We start from the raw sequence: 25,587 nt of genomic DNA, 5'->3' as shown, positions 1-25,587 counted from the left end.
AGAATTTCATCAACACGTATGGCCTGTTCCTCAAGAAATTTATTAGCAGCATATAGACTTAAATTTGTACTGATGCTACCAAGATTTTCCCTATTCATTTTATGAATGATCATCACTTAAAATTCTAGGATAACTAGAAAGAAGTTGGGTTTATCAATCAACTTAAAGTTTCAAACCAAAAAACAACTTCAAAAAACTTAAAGTCTTACAGAAAGTATTAATACTATGCTATTTCAGACTGTAGGTGCTGTTATACTAAGATATAACATAAAGTTTTTTAAATCCTATAAACATCAATGAAAATACTTTCGTGATTACTTTGAGAGTGTTCATTGCTTCCAAATTGAGGCCAGTATAGAAGAAATATTATGGAAACACATTTTCCGATGAACCTGGGCTTGGACCACTGAAATTTACTGAGGGAGTACTGGTCTCTGAGTCACATCCCTTTTATGTGCTCCAGTAGAGACTTCATACAGTCTCTGGATCTGTAGCCTAATAAATTCAACGAAGCAGCCAATTTGTTTAGCCTTTCAACCATGTATTCACATAATCATTCTTTATTCCAGTAAACAAATAATTATTAAATACCTGTGTGCCAGGTCCAGTTCCAGGCACTGGAGGGAGACAGAGCTGTGAACAAAACAATGCCCCTCGCTGAACAAACATATCAAGATGTAGCAGGTCAGATAAGTGAAAAGTGCTTATGGAGAAGGTATATGGAAAAGAGGAATACCAAGAGTGAGGGGGAAAAACTTACTAGCACATAAATATGCTATGAATGAATGATTGATCAGAGAAAGCCTACCTATAAAGGTGATGTTTCTTCTGTGACATAAAGAAAATTGAAGGGGGGCATGCAAATATATGGAGAAAAAGTATTTTAGGTAGAGTAATGAAGTCACATGCCCCAAGGTGAGGATATGCAAAACATTTGGGAAAAACCAAGGGGCCAATATAGATGGAGAATAATGAGAAATGAGAAGAGTATTAAAAGTTAAGGTCAGAGGCTAGGTGAAGTGGCTCACACCTATAATTCCAGTACTTTGGGAGGCCGAGGTGGGTGATCACTTGAGGCCAGGAGTTCAAGACCAGCCTGGCCAACATAGCGAAACAGCATTTTTACTGAAAATGAAAAAAAAATTAGTTGATCATGGTGGTACATGCCTATAATCCCTGCTACTTGGAAGGCTGAGGCATGAGAATCACTTAAATCCAGGAGGCAGAGGTTGCAGTGAGCCAAGATTGTGCTGCTGCACTCCAGCCTGAATGACAGAGGAAGACTCTGTCTCCAACAAACAAACAAACAAAACAAATGATATTATTTTTAAAAAGTGTAGATCAAAGATGTAGTAGAGGCCAGAATATAAGACATTTCAAGAACATTATAAGGATATGATTTTAAAATCTCACAATGTGCAATCTTAAGAGTGGAAGGGCGAATAGCAATGGCAGAAGCTGGGAGATTTCTTGGAGTTTCTGCATAAATCCAGGTGAGAGGTGATGGGAGCTTAGACTAGTATGGTAGAGTTTTGTATAGTGAGGGTGGGACATTCTGAGTATATTTTGAAGTTAGAGCTGAAGCAATTTGTTGATGGATTGAACATGGAGTGCTCAAAAACTGGAAATGCATAGTTTCCACATGAAGACTGAGAAGTATGGGCTTGTCAGAATGAAGAATCATGAACATGTTTACTTACAAGTTGGTAATTGGTCTACAAGAGCTGAACTAGAATCAATACCAATTCAGAGCAATGTTTCACCTCCAGAGATCTCTGTTACCTGAAAAGTAATAGAAAAAATTAAAGAAAGTATGAAAAACAATTAAATCCGAGTAGCATGTTTTCACTGAAGACAAATGTTAAAATGATTTTGTTGTTCATTGTCTCATATTTGTTGATTCATTTCAGCTTCATAACTATCACTTTACTAATGTATTTCATTGATTGCATCTGGTTCCTCTTATTCATCTTTTCTCCTCCCTCTTAGGCCAGGTTGTTCCTTAGTTCCATGTCTTTTACTTTGTATTTCAAGACTTCAGACTCCTTCTATCTTGCCCTGTTCTTTACTATCCTTGGTTCTACATGACTTGACAACCTATATAATTATGGACATGACATGATTCTTTGGGTCTATGTGGTTTTATATTGTGCTGCTTTTAGATTACCAAATTAGTAAATTACATAATCAGGATTAGAGAAAAATAACCTTTTTCACAAGGTCAAGAGATCGAGACCATCCTGGCCAATTCTACTAAAAATACAAAAATTAGCTGGGCCTAGTGGTGAGCACCTGTAGTCCCAGCTACTCAAGAGGCCAAGGCAGGAGAATCGCTTGAACCCAGGAGGCGGAGGTTGCAGTGAGCTGAGATCGTGCCACTGCACTCCAGCCTGGCAAACAAGTGAGACTCCGTCTCAAAAAATAATAATGATAATAATAATAATGTACTTTTCTGTTAACTTGGTAGGAGGAGCCAAATCATCTTCTTTTCAAAATGTTTTGTATCCACCCACTTCCTGTAAAATAACTAATCATTAATTCTAACTTTAGTAACACAATAACCAACTCCTTTGTGACTTTTATTTTTTCTTTCTTTGGAAAGATAATGTTAACAAATATTTGTTTTAGTTATTTTAGACATTAAGAAATGGTGAAGGAAGCTTGTTTTCATAATCAATTTTTACATTAATTATATTGATCATGCTATTATAGTTTTTAATGAATAGTCTGTCTTTGAAATGGTCAATGGTTTCTTTTTTCTTTTCTTTTTTTTTTTTTTTTGAGAGCATTGGTTTAACATGATGAAACTCAGCAGAGACTTTATGTAATGCACCATGAGAGCACATTAGTGAAACCACCCAAAAGAAATAGCATTTGCTCACTGGGACCCATTAAAATGTTTGAGAGATTCCCTGTTATGTTTACATTTAATTAATAGTCCTTTTAAAGAGAAGGTGTGATAGCATTGCTAACCAGCTTGGTTGGAAATCTCTTGGGATATACCTTTGCACGAAAACCAGACAGACGCTCCATCACTCTTGTCTCAAAATAACAGAAAGAAACTCTCTGAGGTGTGATAAACCCTGAGGGCAATATTTATGAAACTTCATTTCAGATTGAAAGTTTACTAACTTTTCTAATTAGGATTTTTAGTGTTTTATTTCCTCAATCATAAGAACAATGTTTCCCTTCAACTTTAAGATTGACAAAAGTAAATCCCAGAGAGTAAAATCTTCTTAACCAAAGGGATGACTTTCTTATCCAATAAGTTGTACCTGAGAAAGATAGATTCTTTCTTGTATGTGATCATTGTTTTTAAGTTTAAGACAAACTCTAGAGCACTAAGTTAATATTAAAAAATTCATCTCATTTTTTCACTCTCTCTGGTATTTTTATTTGCCCGGAAAAAGATTAACTTAGAGTTAATTTTTGACCCTACCCTTTTACTCTGTTTTTATATCATTTAATTGAATGTTCTCTCTTAACTAAATGTATTTAGATAACAATTATTTAAGTACAGGATGATAAATAATTTCAGATCTGAGATCATGTTCACTGTAATTAACATTGTATAAATGAAGCTATGTGTAGATTTTCCATCACCTTTTTTTTTTCTTTTTCATCCAATCTTTATGTAAAGTATAGAATTCACAGAGATGAGACCTTTCAAATTATGGCTAACTGCTTAGAAGATTATATAACTCTCTTTGGGGAATCAAGTCTTTTAAAAATCGACTATAAATGACATATTAAGCCAAGTAGAGGACAACGATGAGTACCGTAAGCACAGACAGCAAGCATTAGAGACTCAGTTTGAGCCTTCTGGGAACTTAGAAACTTCCAGAGAGAAAGAACAGGAACACATAAAATATGCATGATAACAAAAACACCAGAGACATTGTAGGGGGAGAGGGAAACACCTTGTTTGCTGTATTTCTATAGAGCTGGAAATTAAAGTGCTAGAAAATAACCTCATATCAACTGGATCAATGCACTAATTAGACTTCAGAGACATAAAAAGATCCATTACAAAACATTGTCTACCAGGTGCATCTTGTCAAAAGGATTCTAGTTTTGTTGTTTTAGAACATACATCTTACGATTATCTGAAGTTTTCCTTGAAAGGCTCAATACTTGTTAATGAGCTATATTGTTTTGCAGAAAAGGAAATGAATTTTTTAGAAATGCCTACATTTCAAACTTCTGAAACAGGTATCGAAAAAGTGCTGCCCATTATTACTTTCCCACCTCCTGCCTTCATCTAAAATGAGGTTTTTCATCTAAAATTTTATGAGGAGGAATTCATTGTAGTTAGTTTTTAAAGAGTCTCTCTTTTCTTCAGAGTAATTCTAGTTGCTTTAATAAACTTTAAATTGATTTAAATTTAATTTTTCAATTTTTCAATCATTCTCTTTCTGGGCCTCTTACGTTCATAGCTCTGTTTATCACTGCTTGTAAAACTTTTTACTCTTTGGTTTCTCTTTTACTGCATCCTCTTGGTTCTTCTTGTTCATCTCTCATTTCATCTACTTCAAAGTTTTCTCCTCTACCTGTCCTAGTGATGTATAGGTAAATCTTTTTATAAACTGGTTCTCCAAGGAAAATAAAACATGCATACTTACATCATTTGTTATAAATTTTACTGATATTAAGGATATATGACACACAATTTACAAATAATAAAATATTACAACTTTTTATTGAATATTCTGTATATCAAATTGTTTATGAAAAAATGCTTTTTTTGAATTTTGCCAAACTTTTGCATGTATAGGCAACCTGTTTTTGCAGCTAATAAACAAGTATAGTTTTAATATGAAGATTGCTTGGTATTGTTGTTAGTTAGTGAAGTAAAAATGAAATGAAGAAGCTATATGTCAGATACTCATTTATCAGTGATGTAAGCAATTATTTGCAAATCAGAAAACAGAATTTCAATAATGAAAGGATTTTTTAAAATTTTTGTGCTATTCAGTGTAATGGCTACAAACACAATACACCTTGACTGTTTATCTGGTTTATTAGCATTTCCTCCATCATCTTCTTAATTCTACTCTAGAAAATCAAGAAGTTCTCATTTGTAGTGCTTGGAGATTTTTATAGTGTAAAGATTCCCACCATCACTGATTTCAAACTACTGATGCGAATATGCTAAATGCAGAGTTAAGAAGAGATTCACAGTAGTTAAACAATGTGACATACTCCCACCATCCGGATACAATAGGCCAGATAGAATAGACCAGCATCCAGAAAGAAAAGCTGCACAGTAGTCCAATAGTAAAGCATATTACTACTGTCAAGAGAGAATAATCCAGAGAGAATAGACCACCGTCCAGAAAGAAGAGATGCATGATAGCCCCACGGTATGCCATACTTCTACCGTTCAGAATAGACAAATATTGCCCAAAGAGCATAAATAATAGTAAAATACAGTAAAATAACTAGGAAGTGATATGTTTTAGTATTTATTACCTTTCTTTAAAGTAAGTTATAGAATTCTAAGTTTATATAGTCAAATATTTAATAATGGCTGCTTTTAATAACAGACTAACAGGAATTTCTGACAGTTTAACATTGAGAATTGGTATGGGCTGCTTTCAGCACACCACTGAATTCTGAATTCTCTCCCTTAATTTTGTTGTTTCGGAATGTTTTGGAGTTGGCCCCTTTTCCTCCTCACCCTAAATACTTTTTGTATGACCTCAAAAACTGTTCTGACTTGAACAGATACATGTATGCTAATTATTACTAAGCATTCCTTTCTAGACAGGCTTTTCCCCTGTTTCAGGTTCCCACCCCCATTTTAAAAATCTATAGGATATCTGTATTTAAACATTTCACAGGCCTCTCAAAATCATTACCTGCCAAGTCAGCTCCTGCTCCTGTGGTTTTCAATTCACTGCTGATATCCACGTGGTAGTCCTGGGCTCCTTCCTTTCTCTTACACCCAATATCCAATCAATCACCAAATCCTGCTGGTTTTATATGCCAAATATGTCCCAAATCTGTTACAGCTCTAGTTCCTAACTAGCATTGCCCTGATCGTCCCCTCCTGACAGAGATATCGGACCAGAATCTGAATGTTTTTCTGGGTATGGAACTTTCTTCACCCCTACTACTCTCTATTCACCTCATCCAACTTATCCTCCATGTACCATGGAGACATCAATTTACATTGCAATCTGTATATCTTGTTCCCTGCTTATAACCCTTTACTTACTCCTCAACGTGTATAGGATATAAACCAAACTCCTTAAGGTAAAGGCCAATGCTTTCCATAGTCTGACCAATTTCTCTAAACTCATCTCTCACCCTTGCCTCTTGTGTACGTTCTGCTTGCATCACCATTCTAAACTGGTTTAAATTTCTATGCATAACAATTTCTGCTGCCCTCTTGGCCTGGCATTCCACCCAAACTCTTTTTTACTGATATTTTGATTCAACCCAGGCTCCATCTCTTCTAGGAAGCCTCTACTGATCTCTCTTTCTCAAGAAATAAGCCAGGTTAGATTGACTTCTTCCATGCTATCAAAATGAACCCTGTCACTTTAGTTGCCGTATCTAGTTATATTCATTTATTTCTGTTTGTCTACCTAGCCAAAACCTAACGTAAATTCCCTGAGGAAAGAAAATCATGTACAGAGGTGAATACATAGAAGATATGTAACAAGGGTTTGATGGACAAATGAATGAGTTAATGAATGAATAAACCTAACCATTTTTAAGTACAATTTGCAAATTTTTGTAGCAGTATATTTTATACATGAAATTTTAAAGCCAGATTTGTTTTTAACTTAGAATACTTGAAACCGTTTCATCTGGATCTTCTAATCAAGATGACTTTCTTTTGAACCTAATTTCAGGACTTTCCACTAATTTTCTCAATATTGTTTAGAAAGGTGTATTTCAGAGGGTTTTTATCATAGAGGAATGGAAGTATCATAGACTACAAAAATTTATCTGTCAGAAAAGAAGACCATAAAATTCATTTTATCTTTGGATTTTAGTTCATTCATTCATTCACACATCAAATGAAAGTGGTTTAAAGACTGTGGAGGAGACTGAAGAGAAATTGGGGATTACAGAAGACACGAATACATAGTAAGCTAAAACTAACTAACAAGTATTAAGAAAACATCATGGAAAGTTAGAAGATGAAGGAAGGCAGCATTCAAATTAAATATATCTGAAACTGGAAGTATAGGTGTTGAAATTATTTGGTTGAGGGAGTATCACAGAGAATACTTTGCATTAAATCGTGTATTAAAAATTTTATTTATTCTAAATATCAAGATTTAACATGCATATCTTTCTTGTCAGGTTGTGTACGGAGGTTCTCATGCTGCCAAGTTAACATAGAGTCAGGGAAAGGAAAAATCTGGTGGAACATCAGGAAAACCTGCTACAAGATTGTTGAACACAGTTGGTTTGAAAGCTTCATTGTCCTCATGATCCTGCTCAGCAGTGGTGCCCTGGTAAATGATCTGACACCTAAGTCAACATATTGATTAAGTTGATATTCTTTAAAATGAACTAAAAGATAAAAATATCATGGCAAGTTGTTTTACCTAGAATTAATCCCTATGATTAGTGCCAATGAAAAAATTTTACTTGGGCTCAGTAAATAGTTACTGAACACTCCTACATGCCAGGCATTATCCTTGCTGCCCAGAATGCTGTTGTCCAAAGGACCACCCAGATGGCTATAATAGAAAAGAGAGTTTTACTGGCAATATCAGTTTGCAAAACAAGGAGAGAGTCTCTGGCATAAACTGAAAGCACTTTATCTGTAGAACAAACAGAGAAGGTTAGAGGTTTTATTGAAAAGGGAAAATGTTATGTATTGCTCTTTGAGAAACTTCATTGGCCCTAGTAAGGATTTGGGGAGCTGGTAAGCTCCAATTGGCAAGCAACAGTGGTGGGCAAAATTAGTCCTAGAATGTAGCAGGTTTCCTCAGAAGCTATAGATAAAACTAATTTCAAGTTACAACAAGCAGTTTCAACAGTCAGTGTTGCCGAGAATTACAATTCTTGGAGTAATGTTTTGTACCCTGAGAGCTTTTCCCCCTGCCTTCTTGACTCTTAGTTGACTGTTAGTTGAGTATGTCAAGAATGACCCAATTTGTATGATCAACTTTCACAATGCAAAGATAAATGAGATCCAGGTAGTATTTATTCTTAAGGATCTAAGAGCAATGGAGAAGAGAAGAATACAAATGAGTAACTGTAGAACTTGCATGTGTTTGTAAGCAAAGTGTATATGTGATAAAGTTCTGTAGCAAGGAGAACAATCGTCTGCTTGCAATTTCAGAAACGTAAATGGTGCTTTTCAGGGTCGAGAGAGACGAATAGGAATTTTCTAGTTAGGCAAGGCAGGCTGAGGGGAACAAGTATACAATGGTAAGGAGGCACAAAACAGCATCAGACATTCAGGAAATTAAAAGTTGCTGAACTGTAGCAAGTGTGGTGGGAAGAAGAATAAGTACAGGTGGCCAGAGATACTATGAGAAAGATAAGCAGGGTCAGCTTGTGAAGCATCTTGTGAGTTATAAAAAGGGAAAACAGATGGTAGTTTTAGGATAAAAAGTAGGACAAGTTTCTCATTCTTGTACACATACAAGCAGCTTCCATGGGAGTTGAAAGAGATCTGGTAGAATTACAAGCTTCCTGAACCTTTATCTTAATTGTCATTTTTCCTGCTCGCGCGGACAGAGATGAGCCATTAGAAGCCATTAGGAGCCCAGACCCAGCTAGATATACCACTGGAAGTTTCATTATACTAAAAATAGAATACTCAAGAACTTTGTAACTTGCCAAAAAGACAGTCTTCATGAATTCGGAATTTGATTTTACTGTACTTATAGGCTAATAGGTTGACCTGTTACTGTTTCATGGATGCTGGCAGAAGATATGAGGTGCTTGGGTCAGAGATAAAGGACTTTATTACTTATGCATGGAAAGTAGCATGAGTTTCAACATATTTCTGTTGGTTCCCCCTTTACCCAAGTCTCATGAAGGCGTTATATGAGCCTGAATGAATGTGTACACATAGAGTGGATTGATGTTACAGCTGAGGAACACTGAGCTTAGGGAACACATCTTTTTATACCAAGCAACATAAGTAACCCTGCTCTTTGTCCCGGAGACCCTACCTCATGTCTCAAGGTTGCTCACTGCAAGCACAACCCTGAGGAATGTCCCAGGTAAGGAGCAGGCAGAGCCTGGCATTCTTGGCACACTCCCCAACAACCTGCAGGGACCCACTGTGGCTTTCCTCTCCTAACAAGTCTCAACTCTCAGAAACAGAAAATGTGATCAGAAAAGCTCTATTGTCCTTATCTGGAGTTGTCCAAGTAGAAATCTTGATAGTGTCTACCATACAATGTATTCCTAATAACTAAGGAAGTTTATCCCATGCTGACTCACATATGTGACTGAGAATTTCAGAGAGGAGATTACAAAAAAAAAAAAATAAAGAACAGTTTGGAGTAATTCCTTGTTCAAAATATCTAAAACAGAGGACAACATTTGGGGAGTGCATTCTCAAAACTTTATTTTAAGTAAATTGTATGAGGAAGAAAAGGGAAAGATATTTTAAGAAGCTGGTATTTGTACTTAGAGAGGTTGCCAATTAAACTAGATTTTTTAAAAGTATAGCAAACCCCCATGACACGTGTTTACCTATGTAACAAACCTTCTCATGTACCCTCAAACCTAAAATAAAAGTTAAAAAGAAGTAATAACTCTCATTTCGTTTGTATTTATTGTGTTTCAGAACCTTCTTTTAAATGTTCTCATTTAATTTTCAAAAAACCCTGCAAGATTATGGTATTTTGCTTATTTTACCAATGATAAAGCTGGGTACAGTTTTAAAAGTTGCTTAATGCCCCAAAGCCAGCAAATGACAGAGCTATCACTGAATTGATGTCTAAAGTCAAAGTCACCATATCTTTTCACTGTGTCGTGGCTCCTCAGAAAGAAGAGTATACACAAAATAGAAATAAATGAGTGGTAACTGAATTTAGTAACAGTAAAGTCTAAGTCCTAAATCAGATAGCGCTCACATAAGGTCATTTTTGCCTCCTCGCTCCTACATCCACAAAATTCATTCTGGAAGCTAGAACCCCTGTGGGCTGAATTCTAATTCCTGCTCTGGGACCAGTCAGACAGAGGTTCTCATTATCAAGACTTCCTGTGGCTCTGCTCTGACCCTGTACACCAGTTCTAGAAACAGGCTTCTTTTTCCTTGTGACTAAGCCCCTTCCTTGTCTTTGTATTTAAAGGACTGAGTCATTGCCATAGTTTCTGTTTAGACGGCTTGCCTGATTCCTCCAGAACTTGGGGGTGGAGTGGCAGGGAGGAAAATCCTGAGGGATAGAAGCCTCCCTCCGCACTTCAATTCCATTGAATTTCAGAACCTCTGCCAACTGCTGGGACCTTCTTTTTGCATCTTAGTAGGTCTGTTCAGTCTTTCTGCCCCAACTTGTCTCTTTTCTTCAATATCGATACCAACAGTTTCCCAAAACTGCTAAGGATAATTTTAGAGTATTGATAGCGGAACTTAGAATAAGAAGAATCTGAATGGCACAAGTTCGTTAGTATAGACAGTTAATAAATATATAGACAGTTAATAAATATAATATTATCCATGAAGGATACAGGTCTTTGACTTTCATTTTATCCAACAGGGTTAATGGTGTTTCAATCAGAAAGAAAAAATTCTAACACTTTAGACCTGTTGAGATCAGCAATCATTTTCAGTGTCTCAATGAGCCTTTTTTTTTTTCTTTTTTCTTTTTTTTTTTTTTTTTTGAGGCGGAGTCTCACTCTGTCCCCTAGGCTGGAGTACCGTGGCATGATCCTGACTCACTGCAACAATGAGCCCAATTTTTAAGTCCATTCAAATTCTTTGTCAAGGGACATGTGGCTGAAGTCCAAAGTCAGTCACCCTATCTTTTCATTGTGTTGTGGCTCCTCAGAAAGAAGAGCATACACAAAGTAGAAGTAAATGAGTGATAACCAAAATTAGTAACAGTAAAGCGTAAGCCCTAAATCAGATAGAGCTCACCTAATGTCACATAATATTGTTGTGTGTCACTTACTAAAATTTCTTGGAAAGCATAGGAAGTACCGCATTCATGGAGAGAATCGAACAGTAATTTTCAGAGCTGAAGCTTTGAAGGATAATACATGGATAGACTGTCAAAGGAAAAAGCACGCTCTGTGTTCTATAGGCCTATTAAGCTACTGCAGTCATTCGTTTAGCAAACCTTTCCTTTCGTGCTGCTGTTATTAACATGGTGCTAGGCACTGGGATGCACAAGCATTTGAGAACTAAGAGAGGCTCCACATCCTACTGGTGGGGAAAAAGGGCAGTGTAGGTTGTGAAAAGTTTATAACAGGGGCTGACTATGGGATCATGTCTTAAATTGTTAGGACTTATCCAATTTTAATGGAGAAAGAGGAGGAATCAGATGGAGGTGGAAATGATCAGGTGTCAGAGATCATGAGTCTTTTTGTGGATTACAAGTAATTTCATTCTTTTGCACTTTCTCTTGACCTCTGATGACCAGCAGCAGCACTGGTGAGAAGGCTAGAACTAAGTGTTATGTGGTAACTGTAAACCCGAAAAAATGTCAGCTGGCGCATGTCAATATTATGTTTCAGTGTTCTTAGCATTAGAATTGTATTTTTCCTGGTTTTGTATGAATCATAAAGCTTAAGTTGTGCATGACTGAAACTTGAATATTATTTCCACAGGCTTTTGAAGATATATATATTGAAAGGAAAAAGACCATTAAGATTATCCTGGAGTATGCAGACAAGATCTTCACTTACATCTTCATTCTGGAAATGCTTCTAAAGTGGATAGCATATGGTTATAAAACATACTTCACCAATGCCTGGTGTTGGCTGGATTTCCTAATTGTTGACGTAGGTACTTTTGAGTACATTTTAAAAGAAGATTTATTCTTACTGAGTGTTGTGAAAAAACCTTCACCAGTGTTGTATATTATTATATTTTAATTTTGTTAAGCTTCATATACTTTCAGGCTATAGGTTTATTCTTTTAGAAATATTAGCACAGCCAGTGGAAATATATCTGTGAGGAATATTAGAACAGAAATCATTCAACAAATATAAATTATTTCTGTGACATGCTAACATTTATAACTGAGTTTTTCATGTTTTCTGCAAAGGAGATGTGATTTAAAAATATATATATATATATGATTTGAATGTCATTCCTGTTAAGAATAAAACAAAATTTAGAAGTAGGAGGTGATAAGAGAAAAGGGCAGAGACACAGATTAAAGAGAGGAAATGATGACTATTCACAATATAAAATTGGAATATAAGAGAGGATGAGGGGTATATCGAGTTGGCTGATATGTGAGCTAAAATTTTTCTAATTTAAGTAAAGTTAAACTTTGTATTTTTTAAAGTTAACTTTGTATTTGGGGAGGGCGAAGGCATGAAATTTTAAAATATCTATCTCAGACCCAATTATAGGAAAAACCAAAACGAGACACAATTGTCTCTATCTCAAATATGCAACTTGCCCTTCATCTCCAGAATGGCAGTGGGGCAGTGGAGTAAGCATTATTATTAATGTAATAATTTTACATAATAAATTAAAAGAACTGATGAATACTTGCATGATGGAAAATACATAATAATTCTTTAGTTTACATATAAGCCTGTAAAAAAAGCACAAATATTTTTACAGGCTTCTGACTGAGATAGGGAATAAATCTTAAAACAGTCGGTGAGATCAAGGAATCTCAAATAGAAACTGATGGTACAACACCCATTGTTATCATTTCATTGAATGTACTCTATTTTATATTTTAATAATATAATTTAATAATATATATGACATATTTTGTATTATTTAAAATGGCTTTCTTACATTATTTTATAACCTCAATCTCCCAGTCTTATTTTTCTCAGAAGGATATGTTCTTTATCTTTTATTAATTCTTCTAGATATTCAGAAACCTAACCTTTGTGTTTAGGGAAGAAACATCCTATAATCAGTCACACTTTTTAAAGATTTGTTTCCATATAATGCCTGACATAATTAGGCATCAACACGCAAGTTTTTATATGCCAATAAGTGCTTTAAAATTTAACCAAGGGTTTGCATTATTGAGCTTTTAAGAAAAGTTGAATTCATAGAGCATAATACGTGGATTAGAAAATCACAAGTAAGCATGATCATAAATAGTAAAATCTGACTGCAGAATGTTACCCAAATTAGTCATATTTACTCAAAAGTTCAGTTTCTCAACTGTTATTTAAAGCTTCATAAACTTTTGGCTTCTGGCCAGGCGCGGTGGCTCACGCCTGTAATCCCAGCACTTTGGGAGGCCGAGGCGGGTGGATCACCTGAGGTCAGGAGTTTGAGATCAGCCTGGCCAAAATGGTGAAACCCTGTCACTACTAAAAAATACAAAAAAGTAGCCGGACATGGTGGCAGGTGCCTGTAATCCCAGCTACTGAGGAGGATAAGGCAGGAGAATCGCTTGAACCCACTAGGCAGAGGTTACAGTGAGCCAAGATCGCACCACTGCACTCCAGCTTGGGCAACAGGGTGAGACTCCATCTCAAAATAATAATAACTTTCGTTTTCTTAATAACTTGTTTTCTATAATATGTAAGTTATGTGAAAATTTTTTTTAACATAGTTATATATTACACCTCATATGTGTTATCTTGGTTTTCCTCTGTGAGAACTCTAACTTTTGATATAGTAACGATTTCTTGTTTTTTTTTTCAATTAACCATTCATGTCTCAAGTTATCTAGTTATTGCCTAGAAAATGAAAAATGATAAAATGGATATTTTTGTAATATAGTAGTTTTAAAGAAAGGCTGCCCCAAATAAGAAGAAATTATAGAAGGAATGTAGGTTTTCCTTTTCTCTTAAACTGTAAATATGATGGGGTCCTTCTCTTAAAAAATTATACAATATTTTAGATATTTTAAAATCTTTAAAATATTATCACAAATATACTCACTTTCATCATTCAGTGTAAGAAATAAAGGTTTACAAGTAAAATTGAACTTATTTTAAATTAAGAGATATGGCTGTTTAATAATGGAAATTGTTTTATATTTGAAAATTTAAAGTGATAATTCTCAATGAGTATAACATCCTGTTCAGGGATATGTGTGCAGAAATCAGGGAGATAAACAACTCCAATTTGAAATATTATTTAATATTTTGGAAACAAACAAATATAATGCAAAGTACAGAGAGTAAAGCTCCACACAATATTCTTGCTGATATAGATGCAAATTTCGGGACGCAGATTTGGGGGAGTGGCTGACTTTTTTTTTCCTGAAAAGTATAGTAACTTATCTACAGCAGTTGTTCTCGAAGCATGGTCTCAAAACTGAAAACGTTGGCACATGTAGGTGAGAACTCATAAGGGGTGAGTTCCTCCAAGACCTACTGAATCAGAAACTCTGGGGTTGGATGCAGCAAATCGTTGTAACAAGTCCTACAGATGATTCTGTTGTATATTCAGGTTACAGAACTACTTATATTATTTGCTACTCAGAGAATGGACTTGTCTGATTTCTGCAGGCTTCTGGGTTATTTGAAACTTACTTGATTGGCCGGGCGCGGTGGCTCAAGCCTGTAATCCCAGCACTTTGGGAGGCCGAGACGGGCGGATCACACGAGGTCAGGAGATCGCAGACTATCCTGGCTAACACGGTGAAACCCTCGCTCTCTATTAAGAAATACAAAAAACTAGTCACAGGTGGCGCTTCTGTAGTCCCAGAAGCTACTCGGGAGGCTGAGGCCGGAGAATGGCGCGGAACTCGAGGCGGAGCTTGCAGTGAGCTGAGATCCGGCCACTGCACTCCGTGGTGCCTGGCGACAGAGCTTGTGACCTCGCCCCCAAAAAAAAAAAAAAAAAAAAAAAAAAAGAAACTTACTTGATTAAACAGTGTTCAGCAGTGCAGGCACATATTTGTATATATACACATGTGTTTATAGAAAGATATGAATATATATGCATATATATTCTCAGTTACAAACTATACCGTGGTCTTCTTAATAATATACATATATTCCATGTCATAAAACTCACTTAACAGTGGCTTGGAGAACAGACCTATCCGTATTTTAGGGGCTGTATCAATTATAGCAGACATGTCTTAGTCTACCTTTTATTGCTGTAACTGAATACCTGAGACTGGGTAAAGTATTCACTAAAGAAATTTATTTCTTAAAGCTCTGGAAGCTGAGAAGTCTAAGGTGGAGGGTCCACATCTAATGAGAACTTTCTTGCTGGTGGGGACACTGGAGAGTCCTAAGGCAGTGCAGGGCATCACATGGTGAGGGATGTTCACTGACAGCCAAACTGGGTTTTATAATAAACCCACTTTTGTGATATCTAACTCACTACCATGATAATCCATTAAGCCCTTACTACATATTCCATTCATGAAGGCAGAGCCTTTATGATCTCATCACCTTTTAAAGGCTCTGCCTCTTAATACTCTTACGTTGGGAATTAAGTTTCAACAAGAGTTTCAGAAGGGACAAACATTCAAACCACAGCAAAACATTTTAAAATCTTGGTTTTTTTCTGATTAAAGAGGGAGCATACATATTTTCAAGTGTTCTTAAGTGGAAAATAATGGATGTGAATGACTGGGCAAATTTAAGAGTGGCATGAGGAGCAATTTATTCTGCTAAATATATAGCTTAAGGAATTAAAGCAGTATTATATTTAGTGAGACATTTGGAAATACTACATGAGGACGAGTACTTTAAAACACCTCCCACTTCATAAATCAGCTTACCTGTCTCTGATGGTAACAGCAATGAGCTTGTGAACAATGACTTTTTCTACTCCTGAAATAGATAAATATATAAAAAGTTGGCTCTCATGTGTTCCTATTCTTCCCTTGAAAACTTGAATCTCTCAGTCACTAACTTAATTCGTAATGAAGAACTGCATTTCAAACATTTTTCTTAGACATTGTCTCCTGCTACACAGGATGTGAGGCAAATGAATATTTTCCATGGAACTAATTCAGAGAGTAAATGCATTTATAGATCCAGATCTAAGATCATTGAGGAGCTCATTGCTTTGTAACTAAAATGTGTATTGATTGTATTGCTGTTCATGTTCTTTCTTAAGATAATTTACGGTAAGAACTCAAATTTCTTTTGGATACTGGTTATGGTAATTGCGGCTGATCTATCTAACATGATGAAGTTCTTATTATATCTATATTGATTGTGAAGCCAAGGAGATCAGCTACTTTCATTCTCTCTTCAGTACAATTGTGATTTTTCTCCCATGAAAAATTATTTGGTAGATCTTTGGTGCCAATCCTGAGAAATTGTAGGGCAGAAGCAATCTTGTTGAGAATTTGCCCCAACTCAAAATCATGAGTCTACAAAATGTTTTTTAATAAGATGTATACCAAGGCATCGATTTAGTTGAGTGAATACCACACTTTTAGGGCTTAGCTTCAGAATCACACACTTCATTTTGACCTGAGTTTTAAAATTAAAATGTTGACCATTGTTCTAATGAAATCTTCAGATTTAATAAGCAATTACAAAACAATTGATTACAAAAGTGTGAAAAGCGTATGCATGATTTCTACTCAGATAGAATAAACAACTTACTTTGCTTACATTATTTCTTCTTATTTTGGTTAACCTTCTTTTAAATCTATTTCCTTATAGAAACATCCACCTTACCCTGTTTTTAGGCATTAACTGTACAACTCCATATATAAAATCTTATTGTTCCTGTTGAGTTGCTTTTAGTGAGTTTCAAAATTGACTTTTTCCTTTTATGCTTCATCATTTTATTGACACAATTAATGAAAATGCTATTTTTATAGGTTTCTTTGGTTACTTTAGTGGCAAACACTCTTGGCTACTCAGATCTTGGCCCCATTAAATCTCTTCGGACACTGAGAGCTTTAAGACCTCTAAGAGCCTTATCTAGATTTGAAGGAATGAGGGTAAGAAAATACTAAACTTTATAATATTCTTATTTTTTTAATGGGGTTTAAAATATAAAAACAATTGGTGTGTAGAAATTATGAGTGGTTTCTATTTACATAAATATGTGAGCTGTTTATGTATGTGAGTGTACATACATATACATATATGTATGCATATATGTATACATTATGTATATAATAGTATGCATATGTATACTATATATAGTATGCATTTACATACTATATACAGTATGCATATATACTATATATACTATGCATATATGGTATATATATGCATATTATATATACTAATAGTACATATATGCATGTTACATATACTAATAGTATATATGCATATTATATATGCTAATGGCATATATATGCATACTAATATATAAATGCTAATTATAGCATTAATTAAACAGTATATTACTAAAAATAGTATAATACTAATTAGTATATACTAGTATATATTAATATATACCAAATATGAAATACTATATATAAAATATGCATATATAGTATATGTATATATCATAGTTACTGTACATATTAGTGTATATATATGCATACTACATATATATATACACACACACAGTATTTCAGCACATATTGTTTAACAAGGGAATAAGTTAATCACAGTAATCCTGCCTTTATCTAATATTGTCAAGCAATAGAATGATCCAAATGAGTGACTTTTTCCATGTTAAATGGAAATCTTCCCTGTGCTAGGAAGTCCCAGTGAAAGGGGAAACTATTAGTCCTAACATCATCTCTCATACATAAGTAATCAAGGACCTATTTATATCAGGTGTTCAAATAATATTTGTTTAAGGAACTACCTGGGTAAGGAGCATTAGAAAAGATAGGGAAGTGAGACCGCATCAGCCATCACATTTAATTTCACCTTTAAAATAACATTACAAAGTAAGTGGAATTATAACTAAATTATATTTGAGAAAACTAAAGGTCACAGAGTTTACTTGATTTGCACTTAGGCTGCAGAGTGCCTGAAAAGATACTCAATTAGCAGAGACAAACAAGTTATAATGAATAACAACTACCATAACCTAGCTTTAGGGATTGTATTAAACTAGCAACTTTGTAACACACATGAAGGACAACTTTATTTTCTGTAATTAGTCCATATCCTCATGTGTTGGTACTCTTCTAAAATTTCTTCCCCAGATTTATACCTGCTTTTTTATGCCTCTGTTCTGAAATGCTTCCCCTGCCCTGCCCCGACCCTAACCCGTCTGTACAGCAAACAGCTATCTGTCCTTTAAGGCTCAATTTAAAGTTGCCTTGTCTGTCCACCAGCAGACTAAACTGCATATTCTCTCTCTGTTCAGACACCTAAAATCCTCATTATATTGTATTTTACTTATTTGTTTACTTAACTACCTCCCTACCTTACCATCTCTGAGCAATTTAACATGGAGATTAGTCTAGCTTACTGATATTTTAAGTGTGGTTTACTAACCAGCTATTAGCATTATCTACAAACTTATTAAAAAGATGTGCGGATCGTGAGGTCAGGAGTTCGAGACCAGCCTGGCCAATATGATGAAACCCCATCTCTACTAAAGATACAAAAAATTGCCCGGGCGTGGTGGTGCTCACCTGTAGTCCCAGCTACTCCGGAGGCTGAGGCAGAAGAATTACTTGAACCTGGGAGGCGGAGGATGCAGTGAACCGAGATCATGCAACCGCTGTCCAGCCTGGACAACAGAGCGAGACTCTGTATCAAAAAAAAAAAAAAAAGAAAATTCTTGGATCTCACCTCAGACCTACTGAGTCAGAAACTCCGGGATGGGGAAGAAATTTGGGTTTTAACCAGCCTCAAGTGAACATTAGAGATCTTTCAGCCTACCAAATCTTCACTGTTACCTCTACAACCCTAATTATGATTGCGATGTCTGCTATTTTAAGTATCCAGTGTATAATGGCTTCCAAGTATGTAAGAAAGAACATGATTATATAAAAAAAAAGTTCATAAGCACAATTCAAAAATATTCTATCTACAAGTTGAAAATTACAAGTTTCATTTTGTGCAGAAAGGTGGTATTAGAATTCATTGACATTAACTTAATTTTTTGAGCATTAATAGAATGCTACAATCTATCCAGAACTTTCCCCTACAAAATCACTTCCTTCAGTGAGTAAGTCAGCCTATTATTTTACTCTGTTTGCACTTTGTTCTTTATCTGTATTACAGGTGATTTGGATGCAGGAGAATAGTTTAGTATATTTTGAGGGACAAATGTCTATTTAGTTACATTTGTTAACCATGCAAAAAGAGACATTTCTTCATGCTGCAGGGCTATTTTGAAGGATAAATGAAATAATGAAATAATTCATTTGAGGCATATTGTAGTTAGCTTGTTTGAGTCCTTAGGCTCTTTAGCTTTCCCAACTGGCTTCTCATCAGATCAATATGTGCCTGTCTTTCTCAGAGACCCATGATTCCATCATTACTCACGTTTTTTAGAAAAACATTTTAAACACCAACTATGTGTCAGGTGTTGTGGTATAAAAAACACAGAGTACAGTGGTACATAGACCCCGGTCCCCAAAGAGTGAGTAGGGTCAATGGTTACAAGAGAGACAGACAAGGGCACATAATGATACAGGAATATACAGGAGGGAGTGGCTATCTGGGGAAGTCTGGGAAGACATCACAAGGAGGTGACATTTCAGACATTTCATGACTGAAGAGTAAGCCCCAAATCATAGGCAGATAGGCATTCAAGGCAGAGATACCACATGGTAGGGCAGCACAGAACAGAGTGTGCAAGGTGTACGTGGTCAGTGACTAGACAGATCAGTGTGCCTAGGTGATAAACGTAGCAGCGAGGGCAGCAGGAAATGAGCATGAAAAACTAGACTCTACTAGGAGGTGGCCACTTTGAACTTCATTCTCTATTCCTGTTCCTCCTAGTCTTTTTTGAGGTCACATAGACTATGAGAATCTCATGAAAGTAAGAATTTTCTTTCCAGAAAGAGAGCACAACCATAATGTTTGTTATGTAATTTCATGCCCCCAGGGAACCTCTACAGGTCCATGAACTCCAAATAATCATTGCTCTGGACCAAAGGTCAACAAACCCCAGCCTGTTTTTTTCTTGGAACACATCCTTACCAGTTTGTTTATATGTGACCTATGACTACCATCGCAGAGTTGAATAGTTGCAATGGAGATATAACCCACAAAGCCTAAAAATATTTATAAAAATGTTTGCAAATGTTCTCCCTAGATGATCTGATTAGTAGTCAGAGATCCTTAGTATTTCTCTATTTTAAAGCATCCTGAGAACCTGCTTAATACATTGCAGAAAAGAAGGATCCCAGTGCTACTTCCCTAACAGGTTAATCTTTAACACATTTGTACTTGAATGGGAACTCTGAAGTAAATGGGAGCTGAAGTGTAAGAAGACAGGTAGATTTTAAAGGATTAAGTAAATGAGAAAATCTGGAGAGTGTTAAATGCTACAGTAATTGCCCTGGAGGAAAACTGGAGTGGCAAGACACACTGGTGATCAATAGCAGTGCAAATGCTGAAAAGCAGAAATAAAGAAAGGATTAAAGAAAAACTGTTCCTAATTTTTGCCTTAACTGAGGTCAGCACTATCTATATTTAGTCAAAGGCTTACATATAAAGTATTTAGAATAATAATAATAAATTTAAAAAGATTGCTCTTATTTTGTAGAACCAGCCAAATCTAAAGGATTCCAACCATTTAAAGACTCTCAATCCTTTTGTAGAGAAGAATGTCTCAAAAAAAGAGAATAAGAAAATAAAATAACAAAATTAAATTAAAATGATGTCCAGTCATAATTCCACCTGATAAACACTAATAGTTTCTCTATGGGGGAATCTTTAATGCTGGTAATAATAGGATCATGAACATTTAAATGTATATAAATATATATTTTTCATTTATGTTTATAAATTTCTTTTTTTTCCAGAGGGTACAGATTTTACAAGTTTACCTTATCAATAACAGGTTTTGGTTTATTATTTTTATTTATTTTACATTTATTTAAGCTATTACATTATCTTAGTTATTTTGTCTTATAGTTTGCTAATAATTTTATTATGTGATAGTCATGTAATTTGTAAGCCTGGTGATCACAGAATTCATGTCTCATTTTGTCTTGCTTGGTACACTGCTGAGTGTAGAGTAGGCATTTAATAAACGTGTCAGTTGGTTGGTTTGGTGTCTTAGATATTTAAGGGTGGCTTTTCTAATTTGTTTATGTCTGCATGGCATTTCTTTCATGTTGCCTATTTAACATCTTACTAATCCTAATCATTCTTTTCTTTCTTTTGAATACAAGGTGGTTGTGAATGCACTCATAGGAGCAATTCCTTCCATCATGAATGTGCTACTTGTGTGTCTTATATTCTGGCTGATATTCAGCATCATGGGAGTAAATTTGTTTGCTGGCAAGTTCTATGAGTGTATTAACACTACAGATGGGTCACGGTTTCCTGCAAGTCAAGTTCCAAATCGTTCTGAATGTTTTGCCCTTATGAATGTTAGTCAAAATGTGCGATGGAAAAACCTGAAAGTGAACTTTGATAATGTCGGACTTGGTTACCTATCTCTACTTCAAGTTGTAAGTGTCCCCTTTCATGAATGCTTGGTATTTTAATAGATATTGGACAAAGGATATAAGTTATTCTTTAAATAGTCTGTTAATTATAAATTGAAGATAAAATACTGTATGGTTTTTAAAACAGTGCCAGTCTTGGCCAGCCTTGGTGGCTCATGCCTGTAATCTCTTCACTTTGGGAGGCCAAGGTGGGCAGATCACGAGGTCAGGAGTTCGAGACTAGTCTGGCCAACATAGTGAAACCCCATCTCTACTAAAAATACAAAAAATTAGCCGGGTGTGGTGGTAGGCTCCTGTAATCCTAGCTACTTGGGAAGCTGAGGCAGGAGAATCGCGTGAACCCGGAAGGTGGAGGTTGCAGTGGGCCAAGATCGCGCCACTGCACTCCAGCCTGGGCTACAGAGCGAGACTCCGTCTCAAAAAAAAAAGTGCTGGTCTTTCCTAGAACATGTTCCTACATGAATAAGAAGCATAGGTTCTGTTGCATTTGAGTTATTAATTTATAATTGACTCTTTGGTGTCATGTGGACTCTCATCTTGTACCATTCAAATATTGCTTCAAAAGTGAACGTTTTTGGACTTCCTGCTTCACACTATGAAGGGATGAGAGGAACTTCCCACAGGCATGGAGAACCCTTAAAAAAATGAAGAAAAGATGTTTCCTGTCTTATTCATAAAAGTTCCCTTCACCTTTAAAAAATAAAAGGTTATGTGCAAAATTCACAGGCAAATGTAACAATTTGGAAATAATTAACTAGAACTAAGATTTAGCATGTTACTTGGGAATATGTCCTTTTAAAAAAAATCTTTATATTAAATGGACATGTTGAATACAGCAAAACTTACTAGTATTGCTTAGTAATTGTGGTAACATTAAACAGACAAAACTGTTTATGGCTATTTTAGAATATGAGTTTAACATTCAGATTCTATTAATATTATTCTTAAAGGCAACATTTAAGGGATGGACGATTATTATGTATGCAGCAGTGGATTCCGTTAATGTAAGTATTGATTATCTTAGCACTAAACTTTATTTTTGCAAGCTTCTGAGTTTATTTCAGTGATTTCCAAACTATAACTTCATGAAGCCCTTGGGACTCACACAGACAATGAAGAACATCCACCTGATAGTAGCCTAGTGGTTGTGAGTACAGCAGTTGAAGATAGAGCCCGATTCAAATTTTAGCTGTACCACATCATCCAAGCTCTACAGCTGACTTTGGGCAAATTACCGTGCCTTCTTGAGACTTAGTTTATTTGTCTAATCTATAATTTAATGAATCTATCCTTTGTCTAATAAATGTCTATAATCATCCAATGCCTACTCCATAGTGTTGTGAGGACCCAGCAAGAAAATAGAAGCAGAGCACTTAGTGCAGGCTGGCATTACTAAATGCTCAGTAAATATTCGCTTATCAGATAAAAATAAAATAATTATAATGTATATCTTTTACTCTTTTTACATTTTAAAACACCTTGGATGAGTTTATGTGAAATAAGTTCCATGCTAAGAAACTTTAATGATCACTCCCTAGGTAATATTTTTACAAAATCTAATAAAGACATATTTGGAATCAAATGAAAATACATGGCAAAATTTATATAAATATGATAATGTCTCATTTACAGTACTTTTGGAAATAACATATACACAGTATGTCACCTAGTTATTGAATTGTCCTACCAATATGAGCACAAGTATGCATATGATTAAGCCCTTTGTAGTTATTTGAAGATTATATTATTTATTACATAAGTATGTAATAAGTTAAAGAAGTATGTAATGAATACACGTTGAATAAATTGTTAAGAGTGATTATGTTAAACCTCAACAATGCTATAGCTCCTTAAATCCTGTTTACCTAGGATAGCACTGTTTGAATTACCTTGTCAAACCATGTGAAAAAGAAAATGAGGAAGGTTATTGTCCATATAATGCTAACTTTTGTAAATCTTATAGGTAGACAAGCAGCCCAGATATGAATATAGCCTCTACATGTATATTTATTTTGTCATCTTTATCATCTTTGGGTCATTCTTCACTTTGAACTTGTTCATTGGTGTCATCATAGATAATTTCAACCAACAGAAAAAGAAGATAAGTATTTCAAATATTTTTCATTGCAATGAAAGGGATGAACAATTATTTTCCAAAAAAGATAATGTAAAGTTTAATTTGATATCAATTCATGATTAGTTTTATTAGAACTTCATTTATTTTTCAAATAATTGATTAGTATACAATTACAAATATACTTAATCTCATTCATTTTTGCACAGAAAACAATTTTCTAAATAATAGGTTCTGGCTAACCTATGATTTAGGTTAAACCCATAGGTTTTGAGCAATATATCAACTATTCTGTTTTTTCCAATGTTTCCTATAGAGGATTGAATAATTTTAAAAAATCAAAACACTATTTATTCAAAATACATTTTATAAGTAGCTATTTATTTTATTCTGTGTGATACATATTGGGTTGGAGCTTGGGGGAGACGAACATAAGACATGGTTCCTGAGCTCAAGGAGTTTATATCGTAGCAGAATAACTAACACAAGTATTGAAAATCAAGATTTGATGAATACTGTAATTTGGGCAATCTTCTGAAATTTTTAATTAATCAATCTTCACATCAACTGTATTAGTTTCTTTGACCTGTGAGAACAGGATAATACAAACCTGATGACTTAAAACAAGAGAAATGTATCCTCTCACACTTTTGGAGGTTAGAAGTCCAAATTCAAAGTGTCAGCAGGTCCATGTTCTCTTTAAAGCCTCTAAGGAAGTACATTTTATTGCATCTTCCAACTTCTGGTAGCCCAGGTGTTTCTTGGTTTATGGCAACAGAACTCCAATCTCTCCCTTTATAGTGACATGCCATTTTCCCTCTGCGTGTCTTTCTCCTCTACTAGTAAGGATGTCAGTCACACTGGATTAAGAGTCAACTCCACTCCAGTATGACTTCATCTTAATTACATCTTCAATGACATTACTTTCAAATAAGGTCACATTCTGAAGTGCTAAGGCTTAGGACTTATATGTACCTTCTTGGGGCACACAATTCAACCCATAACATCAATCATAAAAAGTATTATTACAGAGTCTCTTTCATAAATGAGGAAAGGCACAGAGAGATTAAGTGACTTACCCAAGGTCATATATCGAGTATGTGATGAAGGTTAGATAGAGTCAGTAGTAAATTCGATGTATCTTGTACTCTATTACTTTACACTTTCTACTATGCTCTATCCCCAAATACTATAATAATGATAAATACAATAAGAAAAGTTAGCAAGAACAAAAAATGTACATGACAGTCGGAGTAAAAATAGATGCTGCTATAGAATGGTTTATGAAATATGTGACAATTGAGAAGGCTTTGGAAGATGGGTAAGAAGATATGCAGCAACTGAGAAGCAAAAGAATGGCTAACCCACATGGATGGAAACAGAAATGAGTGAGCAAATGAATTGTGTTGTTAAAAGAGGCAGCAATTCAGGGGGGATAGCAATGCCTTCAGTTTTGAAGAAATTTAAGATTTGGAGAAATAGTAAAAGATGAGGTTTTGACCTGCTTGAGAGTAGATATAAAAAGCCATATTAGACCTTTTTTAGTAGCAGCTGGTGTTTCATTCATATATGTTGAGTAGGGAAGAGCATGGAAGCAGGAGATTGATGTTTATTAAGACTCAATGATATGTCAGATCCTGTGTAAAATACTTCTAATGTAATCATAGTCAAATTTTACAACAAATCCAAAGGACATAGTATCCTCATTTAACCTCTCAGAAAAATTTTCTTATTTGCACATGGCCTGACAGCTAAAACGTAGTTTCATTATGGATCTAGCTCCAGAACTGCTTTTTCTAGAGTCTGAGACAGAGCTTTAAAAAAAATTAATCTAGCAGCGATGCCCAAAATGACTAGGGAAAAACCAAAGACTATTTCAGACCCTGCTTGACCTGCCACCTGGCC

At 35.1% G+C, this 25,587-nt stretch overlaps 1 protein-coding gene and 1 long non-coding RNA gene across 7 annotated transcripts in view; one reads left to right on the top strand and one right to left on the bottom strand.

The window, feature by feature from the left end:
* The window catches only part of SCN9A (sodium voltage-gated channel alpha subunit 9), a 188,013-nt gene that overhangs the window by 134,989 nt on the left and 27,437 nt on the right, over nt 1–25,587 (top strand). For 5 of the 6 annotated variants that reach the window (XM_031651326.1, XM_031651325.1, XM_031651323.1 and 2 more), the window contains 6 exons: nt 7,321–7,475; nt 11,761–11,934; nt 16,884–17,006; nt 21,330–21,611; nt 22,559–22,612; nt 23,572–23,709. In XM_031651326.1, coding sequence (XP_031507186.1) covers nt 7,321–7,475; nt 11,761–11,934; nt 16,884–17,006; nt 21,330–21,611; nt 22,559–22,612; nt 23,572–23,709 — 926 coding nt within the window. The remainder of the gene's footprint in view (nt 1–7,320; nt 7,476–11,760; nt 11,935–16,883; nt 17,007–21,329; nt 21,612–22,558; nt 22,613–23,571; nt 23,710–25,587) is intronic. The other variant, XM_031651324.1, reaches the window with a different exon arrangement.
* On the bottom strand, nt 1,273–18,644 carry LOC103876296. The gene is made up of 3 exons (XR_004176540.1): nt 18,612–18,644; nt 15,825–15,876; nt 1,273–1,782 (listed from the first exon to the last, which is right to left on the bottom strand). It is a non-coding gene; the product is annotated as an uncharacterized LOC103876296 (long non-coding RNA).

This window comes from Papio anubis, chromosome 10, assembly GCF_008728515.1.
Source record: "Papio anubis isolate 15944 chromosome 10, Panubis1.0, whole genome shotgun sequence".
Taxonomy (NCBI): domain Eukaryota; kingdom Metazoa; phylum Chordata; class Mammalia; order Primates; family Cercopithecidae; genus Papio; species Papio anubis.
Note: the sequence above shows the minus strand (reverse complement) of the source record. Positions and strands in the feature narration are given on the sequence as shown.